Source organism: Carassius auratus, chromosome 18 (genome assembly GCF_003368295.1).
Source record: "Carassius auratus strain Wakin chromosome 18, ASM336829v1, whole genome shotgun sequence".
NCBI lineage: Eukaryota > Metazoa > Chordata > Actinopteri > Cypriniformes > Cyprinidae > Carassius > Carassius auratus.
The window spans coordinates 7541803-7565794 of NC_039260.1; the positions used below are offsets into that span (position 1 = coordinate 7541803).

The 23992-nt window shown below is 36.2% G+C and overlaps 1 protein-coding gene across 1 annotated transcript in view; it reads left to right on the top strand.

Annotated features, from left to right (window-relative positions):
- The window catches only part of itpr2 (inositol 1,4,5-trisphosphate receptor, type 2), a 76472-nt gene that overhangs the window by 45208 nt on the left and 7272 nt on the right, over positions 1-23992 (top strand). Inside the window, exons 38-55 of the mRNA XM_026287346.1 lie at positions 5194-5296; positions 5394-5581; positions 5659-5839; positions 8407-8648; positions 9019-9219; positions 9506-9616; positions 9817-9912; positions 10055-10171; positions 12624-12734; positions 12911-13103; positions 13203-13328; positions 13945-14120; positions 15228-15392; positions 16721-16904; positions 17519-17593; positions 20465-20595; positions 20974-21139; positions 22119-22279. Of these exons, the coding sequence (XP_026143131.1) occupies positions 5194-5296; positions 5394-5581; positions 5659-5839; positions 8407-8648; positions 9019-9219; positions 9506-9616; positions 9817-9912; positions 10055-10171; positions 12624-12734; positions 12911-13103; positions 13203-13328; positions 13945-14120; positions 15228-15392; positions 16721-16904; positions 17519-17593; positions 20465-20595; positions 20974-21139; positions 22119-22279 (2727 nt within the window). The remainder of the gene's footprint in view (positions 1-5193; positions 5297-5393; positions 5582-5658; positions 5840-8406; positions 8649-9018; positions 9220-9505; positions 9617-9816; positions 9913-10054; positions 10172-12623; positions 12735-12910; positions 13104-13202; positions 13329-13944; positions 14121-15227; positions 15393-16720; positions 16905-17518; positions 17594-20464; positions 20596-20973; positions 21140-22118; positions 22280-23992) is intronic.

A 23992-nucleotide genomic window follows, 5' to 3' on the forward strand; every position in this document is an offset into this window, starting at 1 on the left:
ACTCGGATAAAAATGTTTGATGTGAGCAACAGTTTGTTCTGAAGCAGCGCCGATGGAAGTGGTTCTCTGACTGCGCAGCACAACCACACGCGCCATAATTACGTTTGAGATAATTTTATTTTCAATGGCATAATGTCAGTTGAAAACATTGCAATTGTATTTTAAAATACAACAACGAACACCAGGAAAAAATTGTGGGGCATTCAGCAGTCAGTAAAATGATCTCAAATGTATGGCGTGCTCTCTTCATTTTATTAAATGATCATAATCACATCTATTCATTTTATAATCCTGCTACTAGCATTTTATTCAAACGAAATGCCTTTTAATTCGGTTGAGAAAGTGTTTTTTTTTTTTTGAGTTTTTTTTTTTTTTGACGGATTTTGCAGCATGATTGAAAATGTACATCCCTGCCTGCATTTAATTTTAAATGGAAAGTACAGACAGCCTTATGTTGTTAATATGAAGATATTTATTTTATTTGTTATTTATTTGATTTGGTGCTCGTTTTAAAATGTCAATTTTGTTTTGTTGTTTACATTTACATTCTATTTAAATTTTGTCATTTAGCAGACGCTTTTATACAGTACAAAGCAACATACAAAAGAGGACAATAAAAGCAATCAAAACCAACAAAAGAGCAATGAAATGCAAGTGATATATTACTATATTATTATAGTTATATTTCAATTTCACAAAGAAGTGTACATCATTTTGTCCAAGCAATAATAAAAGGACACATTTATTTCATAATATTTCTTAAATATCTTTTGTTTAAAAAATAAATAAAATCATGAATCAAATCGAATCGTGAATCGAAATTGAATCGTGAGTTGAGTGAATCATTACTTCCCTAACTAATATATGTGTGGACAATTTTGAGAAAATAATATTTTGTCATCTTTTTAAAAACTTTTTAGTTTTCTCCATTCTTTCTCAATTCTCCATTCTTTCCCTCCTCTATTCAATTTTTTAACACATCCAAAACTTGGAGAAGAAAGCCTGGCAGCTGTAACCTTAGAGCGGAGCCCCATGTGTTGTAACGGGAGGCGATATGATCCAGGGGTGTACCTTGAGGCCTTAGACAGAACCTGATTTGATGAGTCCAGCAACGCAGAGCACCCCTCCCTTTTGCTGCGTCTCGCTCTCTCATTCTCTAGATCCCTCCATCCTGAGTTCTCAGGTACCTGCATACAGCAGCGGAGGGCTTTTTTGAAGCTTGCTGGAGCATCCCAGGCTTAGCAAGGCCAGCCGCAGTGTGGCGTGCCGGTGCACATTTTAAAAAAAGTCGGCCTGTCTGTTTTTTTCCTCCTCACTGCTCTATCTATCCCTCCATCTTTCCTTCACCCCCCTTCTCTCTCTCTCTCTATCTCCTATCTGTTTTTTTTCTCTCCGTCTCTCTCTCTTTTGTCCTCACTTCACCTGCGCAGGTTTTTTTTTTTCTCTGCCATGCAGCAGCAGACGGATGAGTCAGACCGGCACTGCTACCTTCATCTCTCACTTTCCTCCTCGCTCTTCTCATCAAGTCCTCCGCAGAAGTGCAAGAAAGACTGCAGCATCAGGAGACACTAAACTCCCCCATTACAGCTGGTTTTGTAGGAAAGAGAGCAGCTTCTAGTAAAACATGTCCAATTACAGTGAACAGGAGAAGAAAATGACATGACGACGCCCCTGAAAATGGGCAAATATGGTTAATGATGATGCTTTATGAAACTTAAAGGGATAGTTCACCGAAAATCATTTAGTCACACTCATGTTGTTCCAAACCTGAGTGACTTACTTTCTTCTGTGAAACACAAAAGATGATATTTTGAAAAATGTCTCTGTATTAAGTTTATTCCATATACTTTACAGTGGAAGTGAATGGTCGCTAAAATGGTTTGTTTACCAGCATTCTTTAAGATATTATCATTATATTATTCATGTTTTGCAAAGTCATAAAGGTTTGAGACCAGCATGAGGGTGAGTAAATGATGGCAGGATTTTCATTTTTTGATGAGCCATTTCATTACTTCATTAATTCACTAATTCATCACTTGCTTTGTTTCGGTGTGTGTTTGTGTGTGTGTGTGTGTGTGTGTGTGTGTGTTTGTGTGACGGCTCGTCCAGACAGTGGAAGCAGACACAGTCTGTGCTGACTGCTGATGAGTGTTTACTGAGAGAGTGGGAACAGCAACAACACGTGCTTGTCAGAGTGAGAGAGAGAAGTGTCTTCTCTCTTTGGCAGTTTGTCACTCTTGTGTCGGCGCATGCTTGGCCACACGGCCACCCTGGGTTTCATTATCCTCCTGGGTGACAGTGTGGAAGGGTGAAGTCAGTAAAATGTCAGGGTCTGTCCACCACCTAACTCCTTTCCTGGCCATCTACCGGGTATTCATGAACAGTTATTTGATATTTAATAGTTGGTTGCAGGTGTTGTTAGCAGGAGGGACATCGTCATTCTGGCTTTTGAATGGACAAAATTGGTAGAATATATTGTGCAGTTTGAGTTGTCAATATTTTAATAAAAAAAAAATTCCGAAGGGAAATGTATTTAGAACTAACATTTTTAATACCTCAACATTTTATTTTTACTTTTTTATAATAAAATAAATATTATTATTATTTTTTTTATTTTAATGTAATAAAATTGTTGTTTTATTTTTTATAATGAACCATTTTATTACTTGTTTTTTTTTTATAGTTTTTTTATGTTTGTCAATCAATGTTGAGTAAGTTACTCTAAAAACATAATTAATTACTAGTTACTAATTATATCTTCAACAGTGTAATTGGATTACTGTTCAAATAACTCTCTCCAAAAAGTATTTAATTACTTATTACTTATTACTAATTACTTTCTAAATTCTATATCAACCTCAAAGTTAATGATACAAGGATAGACATGAAACCGTTCTTTTAATTCTTTCAAATAAATAATAGATAACTGCGGAAATTATTCTGGTCACACTTTAGATTAGAGCCCTATTCTCACTATTAACTAACTATTAACTTACTTTTGTATTAATACTTAGCTAAGTAGTTAAGTTTTTTTTTTTTTAAGAATTGGGTAGGATTAAGGATTTAGAATAAGGTCTTGTAGAATAATACATTACTATGTGTTTTTTAAATGATGATAAACAGCCTATATCCCAGTAATATTCATGCTATTTACTAACTACTCTAGTTAAAAGTGAGAGCTGGACACTAAAATGTTACCAATATTCTTATTAACTAAATAAAGTATATAAAGCTAGAAAGGTACTTTAAATTATCATTTTAAGGTTAGACTTTAAATTTTAATGTTAAATCGTGGCAGCAAGATTCATTTTTAATGAGCCGAAAAGAATGCATGTCACACCTCTGTTTATCCATTTTTGTGCCACTTTTATTTAATATTTAAATTTTACCTTTTACTTTATTTTATTATTTTGGTATATTTGTTATTTTATTCTATATTTTTAATTTATTTTATTGTATTTTTAATGGTTTTTCAATAATAAAATAATATTATTTTTAGTCCGTTATTTCATAATTATTTTAGTTATCTATTATTATCAGTTTATTTTATTTTTATTTTTACCATTTTATTAGTTATGGATTTTATTTTATATTCCTCTTTTTTATTATTGTTATGCCCATTTCATTTTATTTTTTCATTTCGTCTTTTATTTTATTTTAGATTCCTTCATGAAATGCCATGATTGTTGTGAAGACTTTCTGCTGCAATAAAAGTGTCCATCTCTGAGATGTCTTTTAGTGACTGTCAATATAGTTACAGCTTTTTTAACAGCTTTTGCAAGAGGTGCTTGACTTTGCTATTCTTTCATACAAATGCTCTATGACGCGCTCATGCAAGCTGTCGAATGAACAGGACAATTGTAATCACACCTGTTGTAAATACGTTTGTCAATCCCAAACACTGTCTGCGTGAATACAGTCTTTCAGTCTCAAAAATAGCTGGAACCATCCCTAGCCAGAAGTATAAAAGCAAGAAAATGAGACAGACAGAAAGGATTCAAAGAAATGAAAGAACATTCATCCAGGAGACAGAAGAAGGGAGAAACGATCAGTACCATCCTGCTCCCTCTACCATGTCTTCCTCGTGATCTCTCAGCAAGCCGCCACCAGGTGTTACATAACTCTCGCTCTCTCTCTCTCTCTCTCTCTCTCTCTCTCTCTGTGTTAATCTATCTCTCTCGCTCACTGTCAGTCTCTATGCCAGCCACTCTCCCCCCACCCTTGGTCTTTTTCACACGTTCAGTTTCTCTCCCACTGGGAAACAGATTTTCAAAGCAGCCGTCTGCTCTCTACCTTCAGCACTCGCCGTCTCACCCTTCGCCTCCCCGAGGTTTCGCTACACTTCTGGCATAATTACAGCAATTACTAGAGTTTATACTAGTTATGTAAAAGTTCTCCCATGCGAGTGTGTGTTTTTATTCAACACAGTTGGGTGGAAAACACTCCAAAGTCTGAAGAGAATCAAAACGGACAGGAAAAGTACTCGCCACTTCACACAGTCTGCTATGGCTTTGGCTTTTTTTTTTATTAAAATGGCTTTTTTTATTTAAAAAATTATAATAAATTAAAGAATGTTTTGGGGGTCAGCTATATTTTATTATATTTATTTAAGGTTATTGTTTTCTGTGGTTATTTTGTGCTTCCTCAGGTTTTTTTTCTTTTCTTTTTCTTTACAAGTGGAGCTAGGGTTGTAATGTTTGTGATAAATTCATAAAAGCTAAATTTGCTAAGATGGTCTCAATAGCATATATATATATATATATATATATATATATATATATATATATATATATATATATATAATATACACTTATTTAAAATTCACATTTTGATGGGTTTTTTTTTAATAATAAATGTCTTTACTGTATTTACTATTGAGTGCATCTTAGCTTAATAAAGGAAAAGATATACTTTTTCATACCAAATTTGTGTAACTGAACTGTGTATTTTTTTTATCGGACATCTTATATAGGCAGCTGCAAGTGTTTTTTTTTTTTTTTTTTTTTTATAAATGTGCAAAACATACTGTAGTTTCAAACCATTTCTAATCTTTCAATTATATTTTAAGTTATAGAATAAAGCCTTTCTGAATGGGGATTCTTGAATATTTGACAAATGTTCATCTCTGAAATATCAAAAGACCTGATACACTCCACTCTAAAGGATGCCTCCCTTCCTCTCTGGTCTCCTCAGGGTAATACACTGAGGAAGAGTCTCCTTACACACTACTTTGGCAACCATCGGCCCCACGCCAAAGCCCTGGAGTACAGCGGCGCGAACAGCTCTTCCTCTGGAGGTACGTCTCACAAATGATCATCAGTAGAAGCACTGTTTGCTCACCATAATACTACCTCTCGACCAACTTCTGCTCCTCTCATACATGCCTCATACAGGTGGTTCTCCAGGACAGGACTCTGATAAGCCAGGCACTAGCGTAGCAGACATCCAGTGTGCTCTGGACAACGTTGGAGCATCTGAGCTGGTCATCGACCTCATCGTCAGCACAAAGAATGACCGTATCTTTGAGGAGAGCATTTTACTGGGCATTGCACTCCTAAGAGGAGGAAATACACAGATTCAGGTATAAACGGGTCACACATTCCCAACAGGAAATATGTAAGATTCAGGTGATGTCATTTTCTGCATGTCTCCCTGCAGAACTCTTTCTACAATCAACTGCACAAGCAGAAGAAGTCTGAGAAGTTCTTCAAGGTCTTCTACGATCGAATGGAGCTGGCGCAGAAAGAGATCCGCTCCAGTGTGTCAGTCAACATGTTTGAGCTCAGCTGCAGGAAGAGAGAGGAGGAGGGCGAGGGCTCTGGAATCAGACATAAAAAAGGTATTTCTGTCTAAACATGAGAAAAAGATTTACAAAAGCACAGTGAATATAATGAAAACGGTAAAGAAATTGTATTTCATTGAGAAATTTCATTGTATTTTACACTTACAGCAAAAGAACAATAAACAATAGCAATTAAAAGGCACAGTATGTAAGATTTTAGTAATAAAATATCCAAAAACTACTTGCTCAGTGTTATATATTTTACGGAGTTCTGTACTTTGCTATCCCAAAAGTTCCCAAGTATTTGTAAATCGGTCAAATCGGTCGTCCCTAGTCAGACAATCAGTGATGTAATATCCACACTTTCCTCAGTTTCTACAAGCATGAACAAAAATGCCGCTGCACAGGACAACTAAATCCATTATGTCTGAAATGAAAAGTGGTGACTGCAGCATTAAATTTAGATCTGCCAGATGTTGCATTGTGAATTTTTTTTTTTACGTGTTTTTAAAGTGTTGTGCGTTATAATTTATCACACACACACGAGTCTGTTGATCTTATGAATACAATGGCCAATCAGAGGTGTCCACATGAGTCATCGCTGAAACGCCAGAGTGTTAATTGTGCGTGCATGCTGACTGAATTCTCCTCTAACAGATTCTCTCATCATAAACAACAAAGTGCAGATGTGATTATGATCTAACTTTGATGAGATTGATTCATCAAACAGTGTATAGATGGCTTTACTGATTATAAGGGGAGTTTTTTGAGAGTGCTTAAACTCTGGCTAGACTGAAGTCAGATATAATGTTTTTTGCTCGCTTTTGTATAATTTCTTCGCTGTTTGAACAACTGTGGAGCATACACAAAAATGTATTACCTCATCTGTGAACATGATTGGTGAATTCCATGATGGTGAAAATGACATCTCCCAACAGTCCAATTTCCTTCATAGCGTCATCAAACTTAGCTTTATATTGTTTTGAACATGCGACCTCTAACAGCAAAAACATACATATTGTGCCTTTTAAGGAAATATAGCCTGCTTTTTTGTTGTTTTTAATAATATATTGATTGATGTTTATTTATGCCTTTATTTAGACTAATGACTAGCAAACTAATATAATATATAATACACACACAAACACACACACACTTGTCTTGTCATACACACACACACACACACACACACACACACACACACACACACACACACACACACACACACACACACACACACACACACACACACACACACACACACACACACATATATATATATATATATAATTTATATAATTTATATATATAATGTATAATTGAGTAATGAGAATAAACAACAAAACTCATAATGCTCCACAGAAAAAATCCCATTGCTTACTTTTGCACAATATAATTTCTTGTTTTTGTCCCCATTTTCATTTTGGAATTTGACCTTGGTGAAATTCACCAGGAAATGTTTCTCCAGTTCAGAAGGTCACCTTACTAAAATAATGATCTGAATGAAGAGATTGAGAAGTTACCATGCATGATTGGTATAATCTGAAGTGGAAGTATAATAATAATAAATCTACAGTCTGGTCTATGTATGAGCTTCATATGTATCCATTATGATGCTGCCTTTCCACATCATGATCTATTTGGAATACAAGTGAAATAGGTGGAAAATACAAAAAAATGCTATTTTGACTGACTTTGGTGTATCTCTAACAAAGGAAGGCCTCAAAAAAAAAAAAAAAACACAAACCAAGTGTGATGTCTTAAAGTCTAAAAATAAACCATTAGAAGTCACTCTTTCAGTGTCTCGCTGAAAATAGGGATGTGTCCTAATTGCAATGTTCTGCTTCATCATGCTTAAATCTTAAAAAGCAGACCTAGACTCTCTAATGACATGCTGTGTCTGAACTAGAAGTATGTCATTGGTCCCCTGAATAGCCCGTTTATCACAAACAAGTGTGCCTTAATGCATAGCTATTCATGTGAGTTCAGCTCTGGCCTGAGGCAGCGTAAATGAAATTAATATCAGGCATAAGAATAGTATCTGTCCCAATTATAACTGCTGCATCACCTGAGGGGGTCAATGGCACCTTATTGAATGTTCTTTTTAACACTTCAGAAGGAGAAAAGATTTCAAGTTCGCCTCGTGTGGTGCACGAGACATAATCGTTTGATAAAATAAATATTGTTGACAGCTCAGCTCAAAAACGACTAAAACTCTCAATATCAGTACCTACAGTGTTCTATGGATAACTTTGGATAGATATATCAATTCTCAATTAGTACATTGTTCAAAAAAGCAATATTATGCTTATTAATGAATCACAGCTCTTAATTGTGTGATATTATTGTACCTAAATGTGTTTTGTCAGCAGTGCAAACAATTGTACATCTTGTACAGAAGTACTAAAATTACTAAAACTGAAAAAAATGCATTAAAGCTAAATAGAAAGATAAAAATAAAAAGCACATAAAAATACTACAATTAAAATGAAAACCGATAATATAAAAGCTTTTTTTTTATTTTTATAAATACTTTAATAATATGTTAATAATAAAATAACACCGATATGGTAAGAACTATAAATAACAGTTTAGTAATCTCAAATCTCTCATGTCTTATGAAGTTCGCGACTTGCAACTCCGAGAAGACATTCGGGGTCAGCTAAAAGACGCTTCCTCGGTCACCTCCAAAGCCTACAGCACCTTTCGCCGGGAAGTGGACCCTGAGATGGAGCCGATGGGATCGGGGGTAGACGGGATGGAGGAGGTGGTGGAGGAGACCCAGATGAGCCAGGCCATCATCATCATGAATCCCATCCTACGCTTCCTTCAGTTGCTCTGTGAGAATCATAACCGGGACCTGCAGGTGATGCAAATCATTTTCATTGTTCCGGTTTTGTTCAGCTGTTGTTTGTTTTGGGCTATGAATCATTTGAGTGTATTACTTGTGTTAAACACCGCAGTGTGAATTGGTACATGGTGTGCTTAGAACTCAAATACAGTGACGCTGCCTTCACCGTGGCAGCAAATCAGAGGGCTTTAAATAAGTGTTTTTCCAATGTGAGAAGAAAAAGCACCTTGATGTTTGAAAAGTAAACATTTTTTCCTGTGCAAAAAAATCTCAAGGGACCCCCCGACCTAGTATGAACGAGTCTGTCTGAATAGAGATACCAATTACTGCCACTCAGGACTTGACTTGTGTTGTTCGTCCAAATCTTTGTTTCGTTTGTATACAGAACTTTCTGCGAGATCAGAACAACAAAACCAATTATAACCTGGTGTGTGAGACGCTGCAGTTTCTTGACTGTATCTGTGGCAGTACGACGGGAGGACTGGGGCTGCTGGGGCTCTACATTAATGAGAGGAATGTGGACCTGGTCAAACAGACACTAGAGACCATCACAGAGTACTGCCAGGGTCCCTGCCACGAAAACCAGGTATTGAAATGGCATCCTTTTTGGAAAATGGGGACAAATCTTATTCCACATGGAAAACTGAATCCAAGGGTAACGTCTTGTCCCAATAATTTATAGCCAGGCCATGGTAAACAGGAATTGAAAATCGTGCTCTTTGGAAAAAGGGAACAAATCTGTTTCCACATGAAAAAAGTTTCAGATTTGCTATCAAATCTTTATTAATGGTTATGCATGAATAAGAACAATTATTTTCTATATATCTAAGACTCTGTTTGGGATCATAAATTGTGTATTTCATCCTCCGCAGTCATGCATAGCCAGGCATGAGTCAAACGGCATTGACATCATCATCGCTCTCATTGTGAATCCAATTGATCCGCTGGGGAAGAACCGACTTGACCTCGTGCTGGAGCTGAAGGTACTTGTTTGTTGCAGTCACTCACGTAGTTTGAATAAGAAAGCTGTATAATGCAGTTTTACAGATAACAGAATTTTCTGAAGCATTGCAAATTTTTGATTTGGCATGTAAAACATATCTCCAGGAGGAAAATGGTGAATATTCTTTACTTCACAGTAATTTAATTTAAAACTGCTCTTGTCTTTACCATGAAAAATCAGAACAATGCATCTAAACTACTTCTGGCCATCATGGAGAGTCGTCATGACAGTGAGAATGCAGAGAAGATCTTGTACAAAATGAGACCCAATGAACTGGTGAGCTAATATTATGCAATAGTGCTGCAGTTATGACAGTATTTACTGTAGTTAATGAATATAGTTTGAATAATTTCTTACCAGAAAAAACATGCCTGTTCTTTGCCATTACTAAAGTGATGATCTGGTGTTACATCTCTAGATTGACGTAATCAAGGAGGCTTACGTTCAAGGAGAAGAGAGTGAGATTGATCAAGAGATATCAGATCAGATCAGACCTAAAGATGTTGGCCACAACATCTACATCCTGGCCCATCAGGTAAAATTTCAATACTTCATCACAGGAATTTTTCAGATTCCTTTTAAGGAAAAAAAAAGAGTATGTTACATTGCGAGGCTTTGTTTTCCTTCAACTAAGTCTATAGTTTTGTTTAAAAAAGGCCTTTAATAATAATAATGGCAATCCAGTATAATATAATAATAATAAGTGAAATATTTATTAAGTTTTTCTATTGTAAAAATAGAATAATACTTCAAAAGGAAGGGTTAAGGTCTCTTGTGAGGAAATCCTCAAGCCAGTTGTGCATTTCTCAGTTTCAGTCTTCACTTTCACTTCCACATGCATTCTTGACAGGCTCAGCCATCTGCTAGACAGTTTATTTCTGTCTAACCGGCTGCTTTCATAATGACATAACTTCAGGTGTACGTCTATCTCTGTTTTTCCAAACGCACTCACGCAGATGACCGAAAGAAAGTGGAAGTGTGCATTCAGTAGTTCTCTCACTGTTAGCTTTCCTGGAATAATGTATCTCCTGGCAAACTCTTGACATCATTTTCGGTGAGATTTTTGTTCAGAATTCAAGACTTTTACTTGGGCCTACTGGCTATAATAAATATGGACACTGGTTTGAGAAACTTTGGCCTATGGCTGGATGATCTGGTCGGGGAGGTTTTGTATCAGTTGGACCATCTAAATCAGTGTTTGTCAGTCTCATTTTGTTGTTTAGTTTCTTATTTGTCAACTAGTCAGCAATAAAGAAGTCCTCTTCATTGTCAACAAAAATAAGAATAAGTCCAAATCTTCCAGTCTTGCTGACAGTGAGAAATAAATAAACAGAAATTAATTTAAGAAATGCTTAAACACTGATTGAAAGGCTTTTTCTCTAGTAAGCAACCACCCAGAATACTCAACATGGCAACATGATAAAATAATACAACTACGTAACTAGCATTTTGCACAACCCAGAACCAGTCATATTTTGAGTTATTGCGAGAAAGCTCCGTAAACATTTTTTGATTGTCCTGTAGAAATGTGTGTACGTTTACTTTGGCCCTAGGAAAGTTAAACTGAATGATAGTACTGTAAGCGGTTTTCACAAAGAACATCCCCATGTCCTTTTTCTCCTGTGGTTTTAATTTCTTTTTATTTGTTCAGCACTGTTGACACGGTTTCTTTAGACTGTGTTAGCTCCAGTGCTAAAAAAAATCAGCTGCCAAATACAAGATCCTCCTGTGTTTACTTGGTACATGACAAAGTAAATGACATTATTCGGTGTCAGTTTAGCTTTCCGTTGCGTGCCTTACTCTCCTCCAGCTCTTATAAACAGATTCCTGATGTTACCTTTGATCTGAAATCAAAAGGACACTGTGAACATGATGGCTTAGACGTCTAAAAGGAGACAAAGTGATTTCACCTTCTTGGTGTCTCAAGTGGCGCACATCTTTTGTGCTCCTTCAGCCTGTGAGAAAACAAGCATGTAAATCCCTCGCTCCCATTTAATGCATTAAGGCCATTATGTGATAAAGGGACACTGAGGGTGTGGAATGAATACTTGTTTGCTTCAAGGACACGTCCTTTTTGGAGGTTAAAGAGTGTCCGCCTTCCTTTCAGACTTGTTATTTAATAGAAAGGTAACTGGTTTGATTCAATAGACTTATGTATAAACTGCAAGATTAATTAAATGAATTGCTTCAGTCTTGCAGAGCGTCATTGATCATTCGTTGCCCTTTGATTTGTCATTTGTTGGAAATGATTTTTGGAGCACTGTTTTTGATTAGGTTGTCTCTGAATGCTGTTGTCTCACTAATGCATCTTGGCCACATCACTGCGGGTATTCAGTCATTGAGATAAACATCGGAGTTCCTCTGTGTAGGCAGCTCTTAAAATGTTTTGATTTTGAAGTAATCCGATTGATCAGTCCTGACCCCTTATGAATTGACTCGTCCAGGGGTTGCATTGGCATTATGAAACTGCTAAATTGCTAATGGGATTTGTGTTAGCCAAGTCACCCATGTGTCACTAATAGATTAATGGGTGTCCCTGCAACTTCAAACACTTTGAAGTCTTAGAGGTTGACTTTTAGCTATATTTATTCATTTATATCTTTTTTTTTTATAGTATATGAATCTAAAGTTAACTTTTTTTTAATGCCTCCATTTATTTTTGCTACTTTTCAGATGTGTAGATGTTTATTTTAGTGTGTACCATTGTCCCAGAGCCATATTTGAAGTATTAAACTATAAACTGCATGTTAGAAGCTATGATGATATTAATCAAATAAAATAAACATTAACAAATTTAACAAATGTGGAGCAAATGGTCATGGTTTTGAGCAAAACTTACAGAATTTTCCTGTAATGCATCTATGTCTAATGGACATTATTAGTAGACAAATCAACTAGTGAGTCTATGAAGAAATGCCCTGATGTTGAGCTGCGGTTTCTGAATCTGTTGAATCTGTGATGTTGACTGAATTGTTTTTGATGATCAGTTGGCACGCCATAGAAAAAACCTCCAGCAGAGTTTGAAACCTGGCCCAGATCCATCCATAGAAGGAGAAGCAGCGCTCCTATACTATGCCAACCACACTGCTCAGATAGAGGTATGACAGTTTGAGAACTTATAAAGATACCTTTGTTTCCCATTATTAATTTATTTAGCACCTTAATTGGCTTTTCTATAGCTTTAATATGACATATTTGAAGTCTCATTTACTTATCAGTGCCTTTATCAGACAATTTAATTCAAAACAAATCCGTTAAACATGATTGATTTCAGATCGTCCGCCATGACCGCACAATGGAGCAGATTGTGTTTCCTGTGCCTAACATCTGTGAGTACTTAACAGAAGAATCAAAAGTGCGCGTGTTCACAACAACCGAGCGGGACGACCAGGGCAGCAAGGTCAACGACTTCTTCCAGCAGTTTGATGACCTCTACAATGAGATGAGGTGGCAGAAGAAAATAAGAAGTGGGTTGTTTTGCTTTCTGCAAAAACAATGTAACAATTTATCACCAGTTCGAGCCTGTGTCAGAGTCATTATGCTGATGTACTGCTGTGTGTTTGCAGATAATGCACCACTTTTCTGGGTGTCAAAACATATATCTCTGTGGGGTAGTATCTCCTTTAACTTGGCTGTGCTAATCAACTTGGCTGTTGCTCTTTTCTACCCATTTGGAGATGATGGAGATGAAGGTATGGCTTTGATTTTTGATGCATAAAAAAATTGCTTAATTATAGCCATATTGTTTCCAAACTGTGGAAAATGTGGACAGAATAACAGAATCCAGCCATAGTGAAATTTATTGATTTATTGTATGATTCAGAATATAACAAAATTTACCAAATTTGGATTACTAAATCATAGTTGGTTGGTTTAACCTGAACAAATTATGACAGATATATACTGTAAATTTAAACTTTAAAACACGTTGTGCAGAATTTTGTTTAAAAAAAAAAAGGAAAATTTACATTTTAAAAGTTAATTAAATGGTTTAAGTTTTATGCTTTTAAAATCAATCAGAAAACATAAAAACCAGACAAATTACAACACAAAAATTTCAGAAAAAAATTTCATTGGGCAATGCAATTTTAAATCTATAATAAATTGTTTTGTTAACGTTTTACATATTGACTTAATTTGATATCCTTTTTTTATTAATAAAATTTAAACTCTTAAAACTGAATTCAAAATCATTTAAACTGAAAACACCAAATTTGGGCGGGAGGGAAATCAAACTGAATTCATAGGGCCCTACATATTGGCATTATTTAAAGGGATTTTCCTGCCGTTCTTTGTCCTCTCTCTCAGGTGTCTTGCCGCCGTTCTTGTCCATCTTGCTTTGGGTGGCAGTGGTCGTGAGCACATTCACGTTGTTTGTTCTTCCCCCGCGTGGAGGAATCCTGGTGTTCCTGGTCACCGTCATCTTCCGCTCGATTTACACGCTGGGCTTAGGACCCACACTGCTGCTTCTGGGGGCCGCCAATGTAAGGCAAATTCATTATCAACCATTCACACTTCATTTAGCCCATCAGCACTCTGCGTCCATGAATTGATTAAATGTCAAAGTGTATTTTGAATGTATAAACCAACTGAAAAGACCAGCCGCTAACACCTCGTGTTCGCTGATTATTCACTAATACCCATTAATTACGAGAAGCCACTCGATAGCTGGATAAATATGAAAGATGGCAGAAGAGGAACTAGTGTTGCCATTTTGCATCAGTGTCAGTTACGATGACAGAAGCGGCTGATGTGCTTGATGTGCGTTCAGATAAAAAATGAGAGCGATTTCATGCCTCTTTCCCAGCCAACTGGAGCTTCAGCCTTCAAACTGCTGACACGTCCCTCTGTTGTGTCAGTCTGTTTGCGTCTGCTCAAGCTGCCGTCTCCTCAGCCATTATGGCACCACATGAAAAACCAACAGAGACATGTGCTGAAACAGATTCTAGGAGTCTGGGATCTGTTATACTATACGCCACTCGCCACGTCTTCTAGTGGTCGCCACAAACTGTGTATCCTCACTGCAAGTGAACTCGTGTATATATTTTCTTTCAACTTGCTCAGGGTTTTAAAGATGAGGGCATGTCACACAACTGGCCATGTTGGTGTCTGCCTAATCATGCTAGCTTCAACCAAGACCCACTTACTTTGATGTCAGCCATAAAGGATATGGAAACATTTTCTTTTTCATTTACAAGTTATTTAATTATAGCCTTATATATTTTCCCAACTGGGCATGCTTTATATAGTTAGGTGCAGCTGTCTTTTTTTTTTTTTTTTTTACTCAAAAGTATTTAAGCATTTTTCTCAACTTTTTCTCACAAATCAAGTATTTTCTGTAACTTAGTGGAACAAAAACTGAATTGTGAGATGTAAACTCAATTAAGTGAGAAAAGTCAGAAATGTGAGATATAATGTCCGAATTGTAAAATGTAAACTAGCAGTTGCAAGAAAAAGAGTCTGAATTGTAAGATAAAAGGTCGTAAGGACTTCCATAGAAGAGTGCTTTAATTGAAGGCAGTTGAATATTTTAATGTTATTATATAAGGATGCTAATTGCTAGAGCATTATCTTCTAATGTCTTTTCACAGCTGCTGAATAAAATCGTGTTCCTGGTTAGTTTTGTGGGGAACCAGGGCACGTTCACACGAGGATACAAAGCAGTTATCATGGACGTCTTCTTCCTTCTGCATGTCAGTTACGTCATCGTTTGCATGCTGGGTCTGTTCGTACACGAGTTCTTCTACAGTATTCTGGTAAGACATCACACCTTTTCTAGTATAATTTTTAGCAATAAATGAAATTAATGCTGCCAAATTATAATGTTAGGATATGAATTAAAAAGTTTGCACAATATTTGAATACATTTATTTATTTATTTTTTCTGATACTAGGGGTGACACGGTTCGCTGAAAAAAAAAAACGAACCGTTCGGTTAGCACGTAAAACAAACATGGTTCAGTTAATATATGTTTCTGTTGATGCGTGTGCATTCTGGATTCCCAGACATAAGAAACCTGGACAATCCATGCATTCTTGTTCAATGTGAATGCCTTTTATGCTGGAATATAAGCAGTCATTTTTTCCGTCATCACCCGGGTGCTGATAATGTGCACGCATAGATGAGACCTGAACAGCACACATTGAGATCTGTGTTTAAACTAAATTAATTTAAGCTTTGTCAGTTTAAACATTTAAGAGCCAGAGGACAGTGAGAAGATTTGTGCATGCGCTCACCAGAAGGACGCAAACCTGCTCCGCATTTATTTGTCCTGTTGCTCATGGTTAGATTTAAAAAAATATATAGTTTCTCCATAAACATAGCACATACCGAACCATACCGAAAACTGTGACTCTAAAACCGTGAAACAAACCGAACCATGAAAAAGTTGAACCGTGCCACCCCTAACTGATACTTACCATTTCATTCCAGCTTCTAAAAATGTAATTTACAACTAGTTTATTTTATTGACTCTGTTAGTTTTTAACAGCAAAGAAAAAAAAAATCTTATTACTGTAAAAGTATATGGACTACTGTTCAAAAGTTTGGGGTTGGCAATTTATTTTGTTCTTTTTATAATCTCTTGTTAACCAAGGCTGCATTTATTCAATACAGAAAAAAAACATTTACATTCAATATATTTTATATATAAAAAACATTTATATATCAAATATTTTAAATAACTGTAAAATGTTTATATATTTTAAAGAGATGAATGTTTAGCTTCCATTTTTTCAATCATTAGTGTCATGTGATTCTTCAGAAATGTTCATAATATGCTGATTTGGTGCTCAAGAAAAAATCTAATTTTTATTAATGTTGAAAACAGTTGTTCTACTTATTATTTTGTGGAAAATTGTATACTTTTTTTCAGTTTTTTGGTGGAATGAAAAGTTCAATAGAACAGTATTTATTTCAAATAAAAACTTTTTCGCATTGTAAAAGTCTTCACTGACACTTGATCAATGAAATACTAAATGTATAATTTCTTTTTGGATTTAGTGACGATTTAAATAAATTATTTATAGTTATTTAATTTCATAATCAAGATGTTTTTATTATATCCTCTTCTATTCCCTCTAGTTGTTTGATCTTGTGCGACGAGAGGAAACGCTTCTGAACGTGATGAGGAGCGTGACCAAGAACGGCCGCTCCATCTTCCTCACAGCTGTTCTGGCTATCATCCTGGTCTACCTCTTCTCCATTGTGGGCTTCCTCTTCTTTAAAGATGACTTCCTCATGGAAGTCGACCGCCTCCCTGCTTTAAGTAAGCATGAAGCGCACACGGTGTCCCCGTCACGCTCTTTGCTGTGGTGGCCTCCTATCTTTCCAGCTGCACATTATGTAGAATTTGTGGTTTTAGTCTTTTCGTTTCATATTTCCCAAATGTTCTGCATGATTGAAGTCAATATAATTTGCTAATATGCATCCCTGCATATCGTTTGTGTAAACAACTTGGTATGAATAGCACTAAAATGTCTCTTTTAGAGCGATGACCACATCTGTAATATATTCAGTTTGTGCATTCATGTACGCATGTGAACATATTTGTGTTTATATGAACACACATGGCCATGTAGCGGTGTTGAGGTGAGAGAGGACCTGCTAGCACATGGCACCTGTTGCATAACCCAGCAGAGGCCACACTCCCTTACGTAATCACTTCCTCTGTGCACTGCATCACTGTACAAGCACTGGGGACAGAAAGGGCACACACATACACACGTGCACTGTAATACACCGTTTAATAAAACATTTCAGTTGTGGCAATACAAAATGTTTGACTCTTGAATTAAGCATATGCTATGAATGTAGATTTTGACATTTTTAAAAATAAGACAGTATTTAACTTGTGTATATATATATTTTTTTGTCTTTTAGAGAAGATGAATGTGAAGGAGCCCACGAGCTGCCAGAGTGAGACCTGTTCTAACTCCCCTTTTAGTTCTCGCCATGGTAAGTCACCATTTTTACAGTGACCCCAAACAATTTCTGGACACTTACGCTACACATAAAATATATTTAGACAAAAGCTATATTCAGTATAGCAACATTTTCAAGCAAAACATGTCACAACAAGAATCTTGTAAAAAAAAAAAAGCTTTTTAATTAAATTTACAAAAGTAATGTTTAAAATATAAAATGTATTCGGACACCCAAATGGTTTTTAACTTTGAATTTTTTTTGTTAGTTAGTTATTTTACACTGTTGCCACTTGGTTTGATATATTGTGAGGACAACCGTGCTTTGGTGATTTAGGTGTTACTTAAGTGATACTTTTTAGGACCGCGGTTCACTATATAGATCCATAAACCAAACCATGAAATGGTTTGAGAAGCATGATGTCTCCAGTGTGATTTCCATCCAGCTGTGCTTGTCTATCATTAGGCTGTAAAATCTTGGATTTTAATTGATTTGAGTGTCATATTATGAAGGATATCAAGAATAATTCAGTATTTACTGTGCAGCATTGCAGTTCCTCTTGTGATTTCACCTGCGTCTCACCCTTCAGCTAAATGTTCTTTCACAATCTGTAATAGTGGTGACATGTCATGTGATTTGCATGTGAGTGTGTGTTTATGGTTTTCCTAAGTGTTTGTTTGTGAAGGGCTGGTCCTGAGTATCTGTTATAGGGGTTAAGAAGCTGAGTTGACCCGTGACAGTGTGTGTATGTGTGTTGAGGAATGACTCGTGCTTCTTTGTTCTGCTTTGCCCTGTGAGTCTTTAAATATCACCTGTTCTTCTAGATATCAACATGTGCACGTTCTTTCTCTCTCGCACGCTCACCCTCTTCCCTTCTTTTGACCTCTGTGGTCTCTCTATGTCCTTCACTTATTCCTTACTTACCTTTCCATTCTCATTTCTTTCATCTCCATGTCTTTCTTGCTTTGTGTCTTTTCTTAGTCTTTGTTTTTCTTTATGTATACATTATATATATATATATATATATATATATATATATATATACAGTACAGACCAAAAGTTTGGACACACCTTCTATGACTATGAAAGTTGTAGATTCACACTGAAGTCATCAAAACTATGAATTAACACATGTGGAATTATATACAAAACAAAAAAGTGTGAAACAACTGAAAATATGTCATCTTGTAGGTTCTTCAAAGTAGGCACCTTTTGCTTTGATTACTGCTTTGCACACTCTTGGCATTCTCTTGATGAGCTTCAAGAGGTAGTCACCTGAAATGGTCTTCCAACAAACCATCTCGATTGGGTTCAGGTCCGGTGACTGTGGAGGCCAGGTTATCTGGTGCAGCACCCCATCACTCTCCTTCTTGGTCAAATAACCCTTACACAGCCTGGAGGTGTGTTTGGGGTCATTATCCTGTTGAAAAATAAATGATGGTCCAACTAAACGCAAACTGGATGGAATAGCATGCTGCTGCAAGATGCTGTGGTAGCCATGCTGGTTCAGTATGCCTTCAATTTTGAATAAATCCCCAAACAGTGTCACCAGCAAAGCACCCCCACACCCTCAAATTTGGACTCATCAGATCAGATTTCCAACGGTCTAATGTCCATTCCTTGTGTTCTTTAGCCCAATCAAGTCTCTTCTGCGTGTTACCTTTCTTTAGCAGTGGTTTCCCAGCAGATATTCTACCATGAAGGCCTGATTCACACAGTCTCCTCTTAACAGTTGTTCTAGAGATGTGTCTGCTGCTAGAACTCCGTATGCCATTGATCTGGTCTCTAATCTGAGCTGCTGTTAACCTGCGATTTCTGAGGCTGGTGACTCGGATGAACTTATCCTCCGCAGCAGAGGTGACTCTTGGTCTTCCTTTCCTGGGGTGGTCCGCATGTGAGCCAGTTTCTTTGTAGCGCTTGAGCTTTCCCAATTTTTCAGATTGACTGACCTTCATTTCTTAAAGTAATGATGGCCACTCGTTTTCCTGTACTTAGCTGCTTTTTTCTTGCCATATTACAAATTCTAACAGTCTATTCAGTAGGACTATCAGCTGTGTATCCACCTGACTTCTGCACAACATAACTGATGGTCCCAACCCCATTTATAAGGCAAGAGATCACACTTATTGAACCTGACAGGGCACACCTGTGAACTGAAAACCATTTCAGGTGACTACCTCTTGAAGCTCATCAAGAGAATGCCAAGAGTGTGCAAAGCAGTAATCAAAGCAAAAGGTGGCTACTTTGAAGAACCTACAATATGACATATTTTCAGTTGTTTTACACTTTTTTTGTTATATATTTTATGTATATATATATTCACATGTGTTAATTCATAGTTTTGATGCCTTCAGTGTGAATCTAAAATTTTCATAGTCATGAAAATAAAGAAAACTCTTTGAATGTGTGTGTGTGTGTGTGTGTGTGTGTGTGTGTGTATATATATATATATAAAGTGTATACCTTTAAAACTGATATATATTGCATATACATTGGAGTCCACTTGTTTAAATCTCTAATTTGCATTTAATAGAAATAGAGGGATGAATTGATTGATTGACTCAAACAAATGAATCAAATGTATTTACAAAATAAAAGTATAAGTAAAAATTCAAAATATATAATATGAATAATTATACATAGAAAATATATATAAATGTATATATAAAATGTTATTATACAGAATGTTTAGTTATAGTTCTGAATATATTATGTACATATATGCAAAAACATATGTAAAAATGTTAGACATCCATATATATATAGATGATAAAACATCTAAACTGCTGCTTAGTAAAAATCCTGAATATGAAGCCTTAAATCTGAATATATACATAGTCACAAACGTTTGAAACAGTTTTTTTTATCAGTGCCTGTATATTTTGGTGTGTATGTTCATCCCAGTGGAAGAAGAGGATGAAGATGGTACAGAGCGCGTTTGTGACACCCTGCTGATGTGCATCATTACGGTTCTGAACCACGGGCTGAGGAACGGAGGAGGAATCGCAGATGTTCTACGCAAGCTCTCTAAAGAGGTGAACAGAATATCATCAACGCAGCACACTCAGACATGAGATACGCCAATAAATCCTCTCCAGCGTCTCTAATACTGTCAGTATAATCCATGTTTAACGCTGTGGAATCTGCAGGCATCTGTACATCATGCTTTTACAGACCCCTGCATTCGGTTCTACTCTCTGAGCATATGTCTTTATGCTTTGAAGCGTTGCAAAATCAGCTTCAAAGGGTCTATTTTAGGGATGACTGAAAACTGTGAATCAATAGATAAAAACTGTATTTTTTTATAACTTTTTTTTTTATTTTTTTATTGCTTTTAGAGATAAAACAGTATATAAAGTATACATAATGTGTTCATATATACAACTATTAACTCCCTTACTGTTGCTCATCAGGAGCCCATGTTCCCGGCACGCGTCGTGTATGACCTCTTGTTCTTCTTCATTGTCATCATCATTGTGTTGAACCTCATCTTTGGTGTGATCATTGACACCTTCGCTGACCTGAGGAGTGAGAAACAGAGAAAGGAAGAAATTCTGAAGACGACCTGCTTCATTTGTGGTATGTCTTGTTTGAAGGGAACATATTTTGAGAGACGGGATTAGTAAACAGAGGTTAGCCAGTCATAACAGTGATCCTTGCTGTAAAACATAAAGATATCTAGCTGAATTTAAAAACTTCAAAATTAGTTGCATGTATGTGATTTATTAAAAACGTCCAAAGATTCATTTTTTTTTTCATGTGAATCTTTCCACTGAATCAGTGAATCCTAGGTATGATTCTTTAAGAAATGGGTATGAATTAATGAATTATCCTGTTAGTACAAATGAATATCAATTTGAAGAATCAAATTGATCCCAAAAATTGGGAATCCTTGAATAAGTTGAGTGCTATAATGAAGCATAATATTTCAGTCTATTCCACATGCAGAAGTTAAAGTAGCAAAAACGGTTATTCATTAGGGATAGAGTGAGAGCAGAAAATTGTCCAATAAAGCTAAATTATGAGGTCCAATGCGCTGCAGAGTTTAGCTTCAAACCTGATCAAAATCACCTGCATGTGATTTTCTAATGTTCCCAAAGACATTGATTAGCATGCTTGGGTGTGTTTGATTAGGGTTAGAGCTAAACTGAACGTGAATTTCAAGGTCCATATTTGAGGATCCCTGATATAGCCCTTTTAAAACAGCTCATTTCAATATTTGCACAGCCTCAAACATCTTAGAATGGCTTGGAACTAGCCAGTGGGGCGACTCTCAGCAGATGTCATGCCCTGTCACATTCTGTTACTCTGACTGCCTTTGAATTTGTATATAAGGACTGTGACAGGGCTTTTTATTTGATGGATTCAACTATGATCATGGTGACGTTTAGTCCGCTAAGGAGGACATAAAGTTTATGTTGGAGTATAACTGATGTGGGAGAAAGTTTTATAGTGACTATAAACAGTGGAATACCATGAATAAAACCATTGATTTTGATAGACCGAGTGGGCTCCTTTTTTGAAGAACTTTTCATTTTTATGATCTGCTCCTCTTTAGGCCTTGAGAGAGACAAGTTTGATAACAAGACCGTGTCGTTTGAGGAGCACATCAAGTCAGAGCACAACATGTGGCACTATTTGTACTTCCTAGTCTTGGTGAAGGTGAAGGACCCCACTGAGTACACGGGCCCCGAGAGCTACGTAGCCCAAATGATTAAGGTTAGTTCATCATCTAATTTGGTGCCGTGACCCCTAAAATGTATTTGGACACGTTCTGGTTGTCGTGTTCATGGTTAATGTGTATTTATTCTGATGGGAACACCTGTGTGAAACTGTTTTCATACATCAACTATTACTTACCACCAGTTTGTTAAATGTAAATAGGGAAGCTTGTTTCCACCATGTGAAAAAAGTCATGATTATAAACTTAGAACCACGATTCTGAGATGAATTTGCAATTTGCAGAAGTCCAAATTAAGACTGCAGTTGGATTACGTTACGAGAATAGTCTAAATTGTGAGATGTCATTTTAAAATGTAATTCAGCTCTCAATTCTTAGTTGTGAGATGTAGTCAGAAGGTCTGAATTGTGAGATGTAAACTAAGTCTATAACTTGTGATTGTGATATACAGTAAATTTGTAGTTTTGAAACAGTCAATATTGTGAGATAGTCACAGTTGCCTTTTATATTTTTTGGTTTTGTGGCAGAAAAAAGCTTTCATATAGTACATAAAGACAAAAAAAAAAAGTAGTTATAAGAAAAGCTTATTTTGATTCACATAATTATCTTATGTAATGCAGTGAAATTCAGACATTTCATATGTCCACATACTTTTTTGGAGTCAGCTGTATGTTCATCAGCTGACTTCGTTTCAGGAATGTTGTTTGTTTCGTCTCACTTAGTTATGTCTGTGCCTGTATGTCTGACATCATTTGACTTTCTTGTTTTAACTCCAGTTGTAATTCATGAGTGATTAATTAACAATGTGTCAAATATATGTCATTTACTTCATGAATAATATGTTTATGAATACTAAAACACTTAATTGTACAGTTAATATAATATAACTGGATTCTTGTTTGCATTGTCATTTTAGAACATTGTTAGCAGTGACAAACCAAGGACTGGCTGGGAAAGTGTGTGTGTGTGTGTGTGTGTGTGTGTGTGTGTGTGTTTATATCTCTGTCTCTGACTTGGAGCAGAGTGTCATCAGTGGACACCAGTAAAAGGAGACTTCCTTTAATTAATCAGATGAGCTTCCTTAAAATAAGAGACTCCCTAGATGGAGTTCCTAAAGTTTGTGTGTGTGAGTGTGTTGTTTTTTCATATATGTGTGTGACCTCCTGTTTCTGCTGGTATCTCAGAGCATACTGAAAGTAGTGTAGTAATTAGAACCCTTGTTAAGAGTGCTTCCTCTTTATAATAAAAAGAGCCAAGTGGGGCTAATGTTCATAGTGGAGATGAGAACAGAAGTCCGTGTGGTTTCATAAAGGAAACCAGTTATGTTTTGTGCAATAATGAATATTGCACAAGAAAACTGATTTAAATTACTAGGCCCGAATAGAATTAGCTCAATTTTGATTGTATTTAAATGCATACATACAATTTTGTGGCAAAAAAACCCTGCCATTCGTACTGCTGCTTAAAAAGCATCCCAGGACCACATGAAGTATTGAAGAGAAAATATAATAGTTGATTTGTTTAAAGGGGTCATATGTTATTTCAATTTTTCCTTTCTCTTTGGAATGTTACAAGCTGTTCGTGAATAGATAAGATCCCTAAAGTTGCAAATACTAAAATCTCAAACCCAAAGAGATATTCTTTATAAAAGTTAAGACTCGTCCACGCCCTCCTAAAACGGCTCGTTTAAACACCCCCCCCCACAAGACTACGTCACTGTGTGGGACGATTTGCATACCACTGCCCAAATA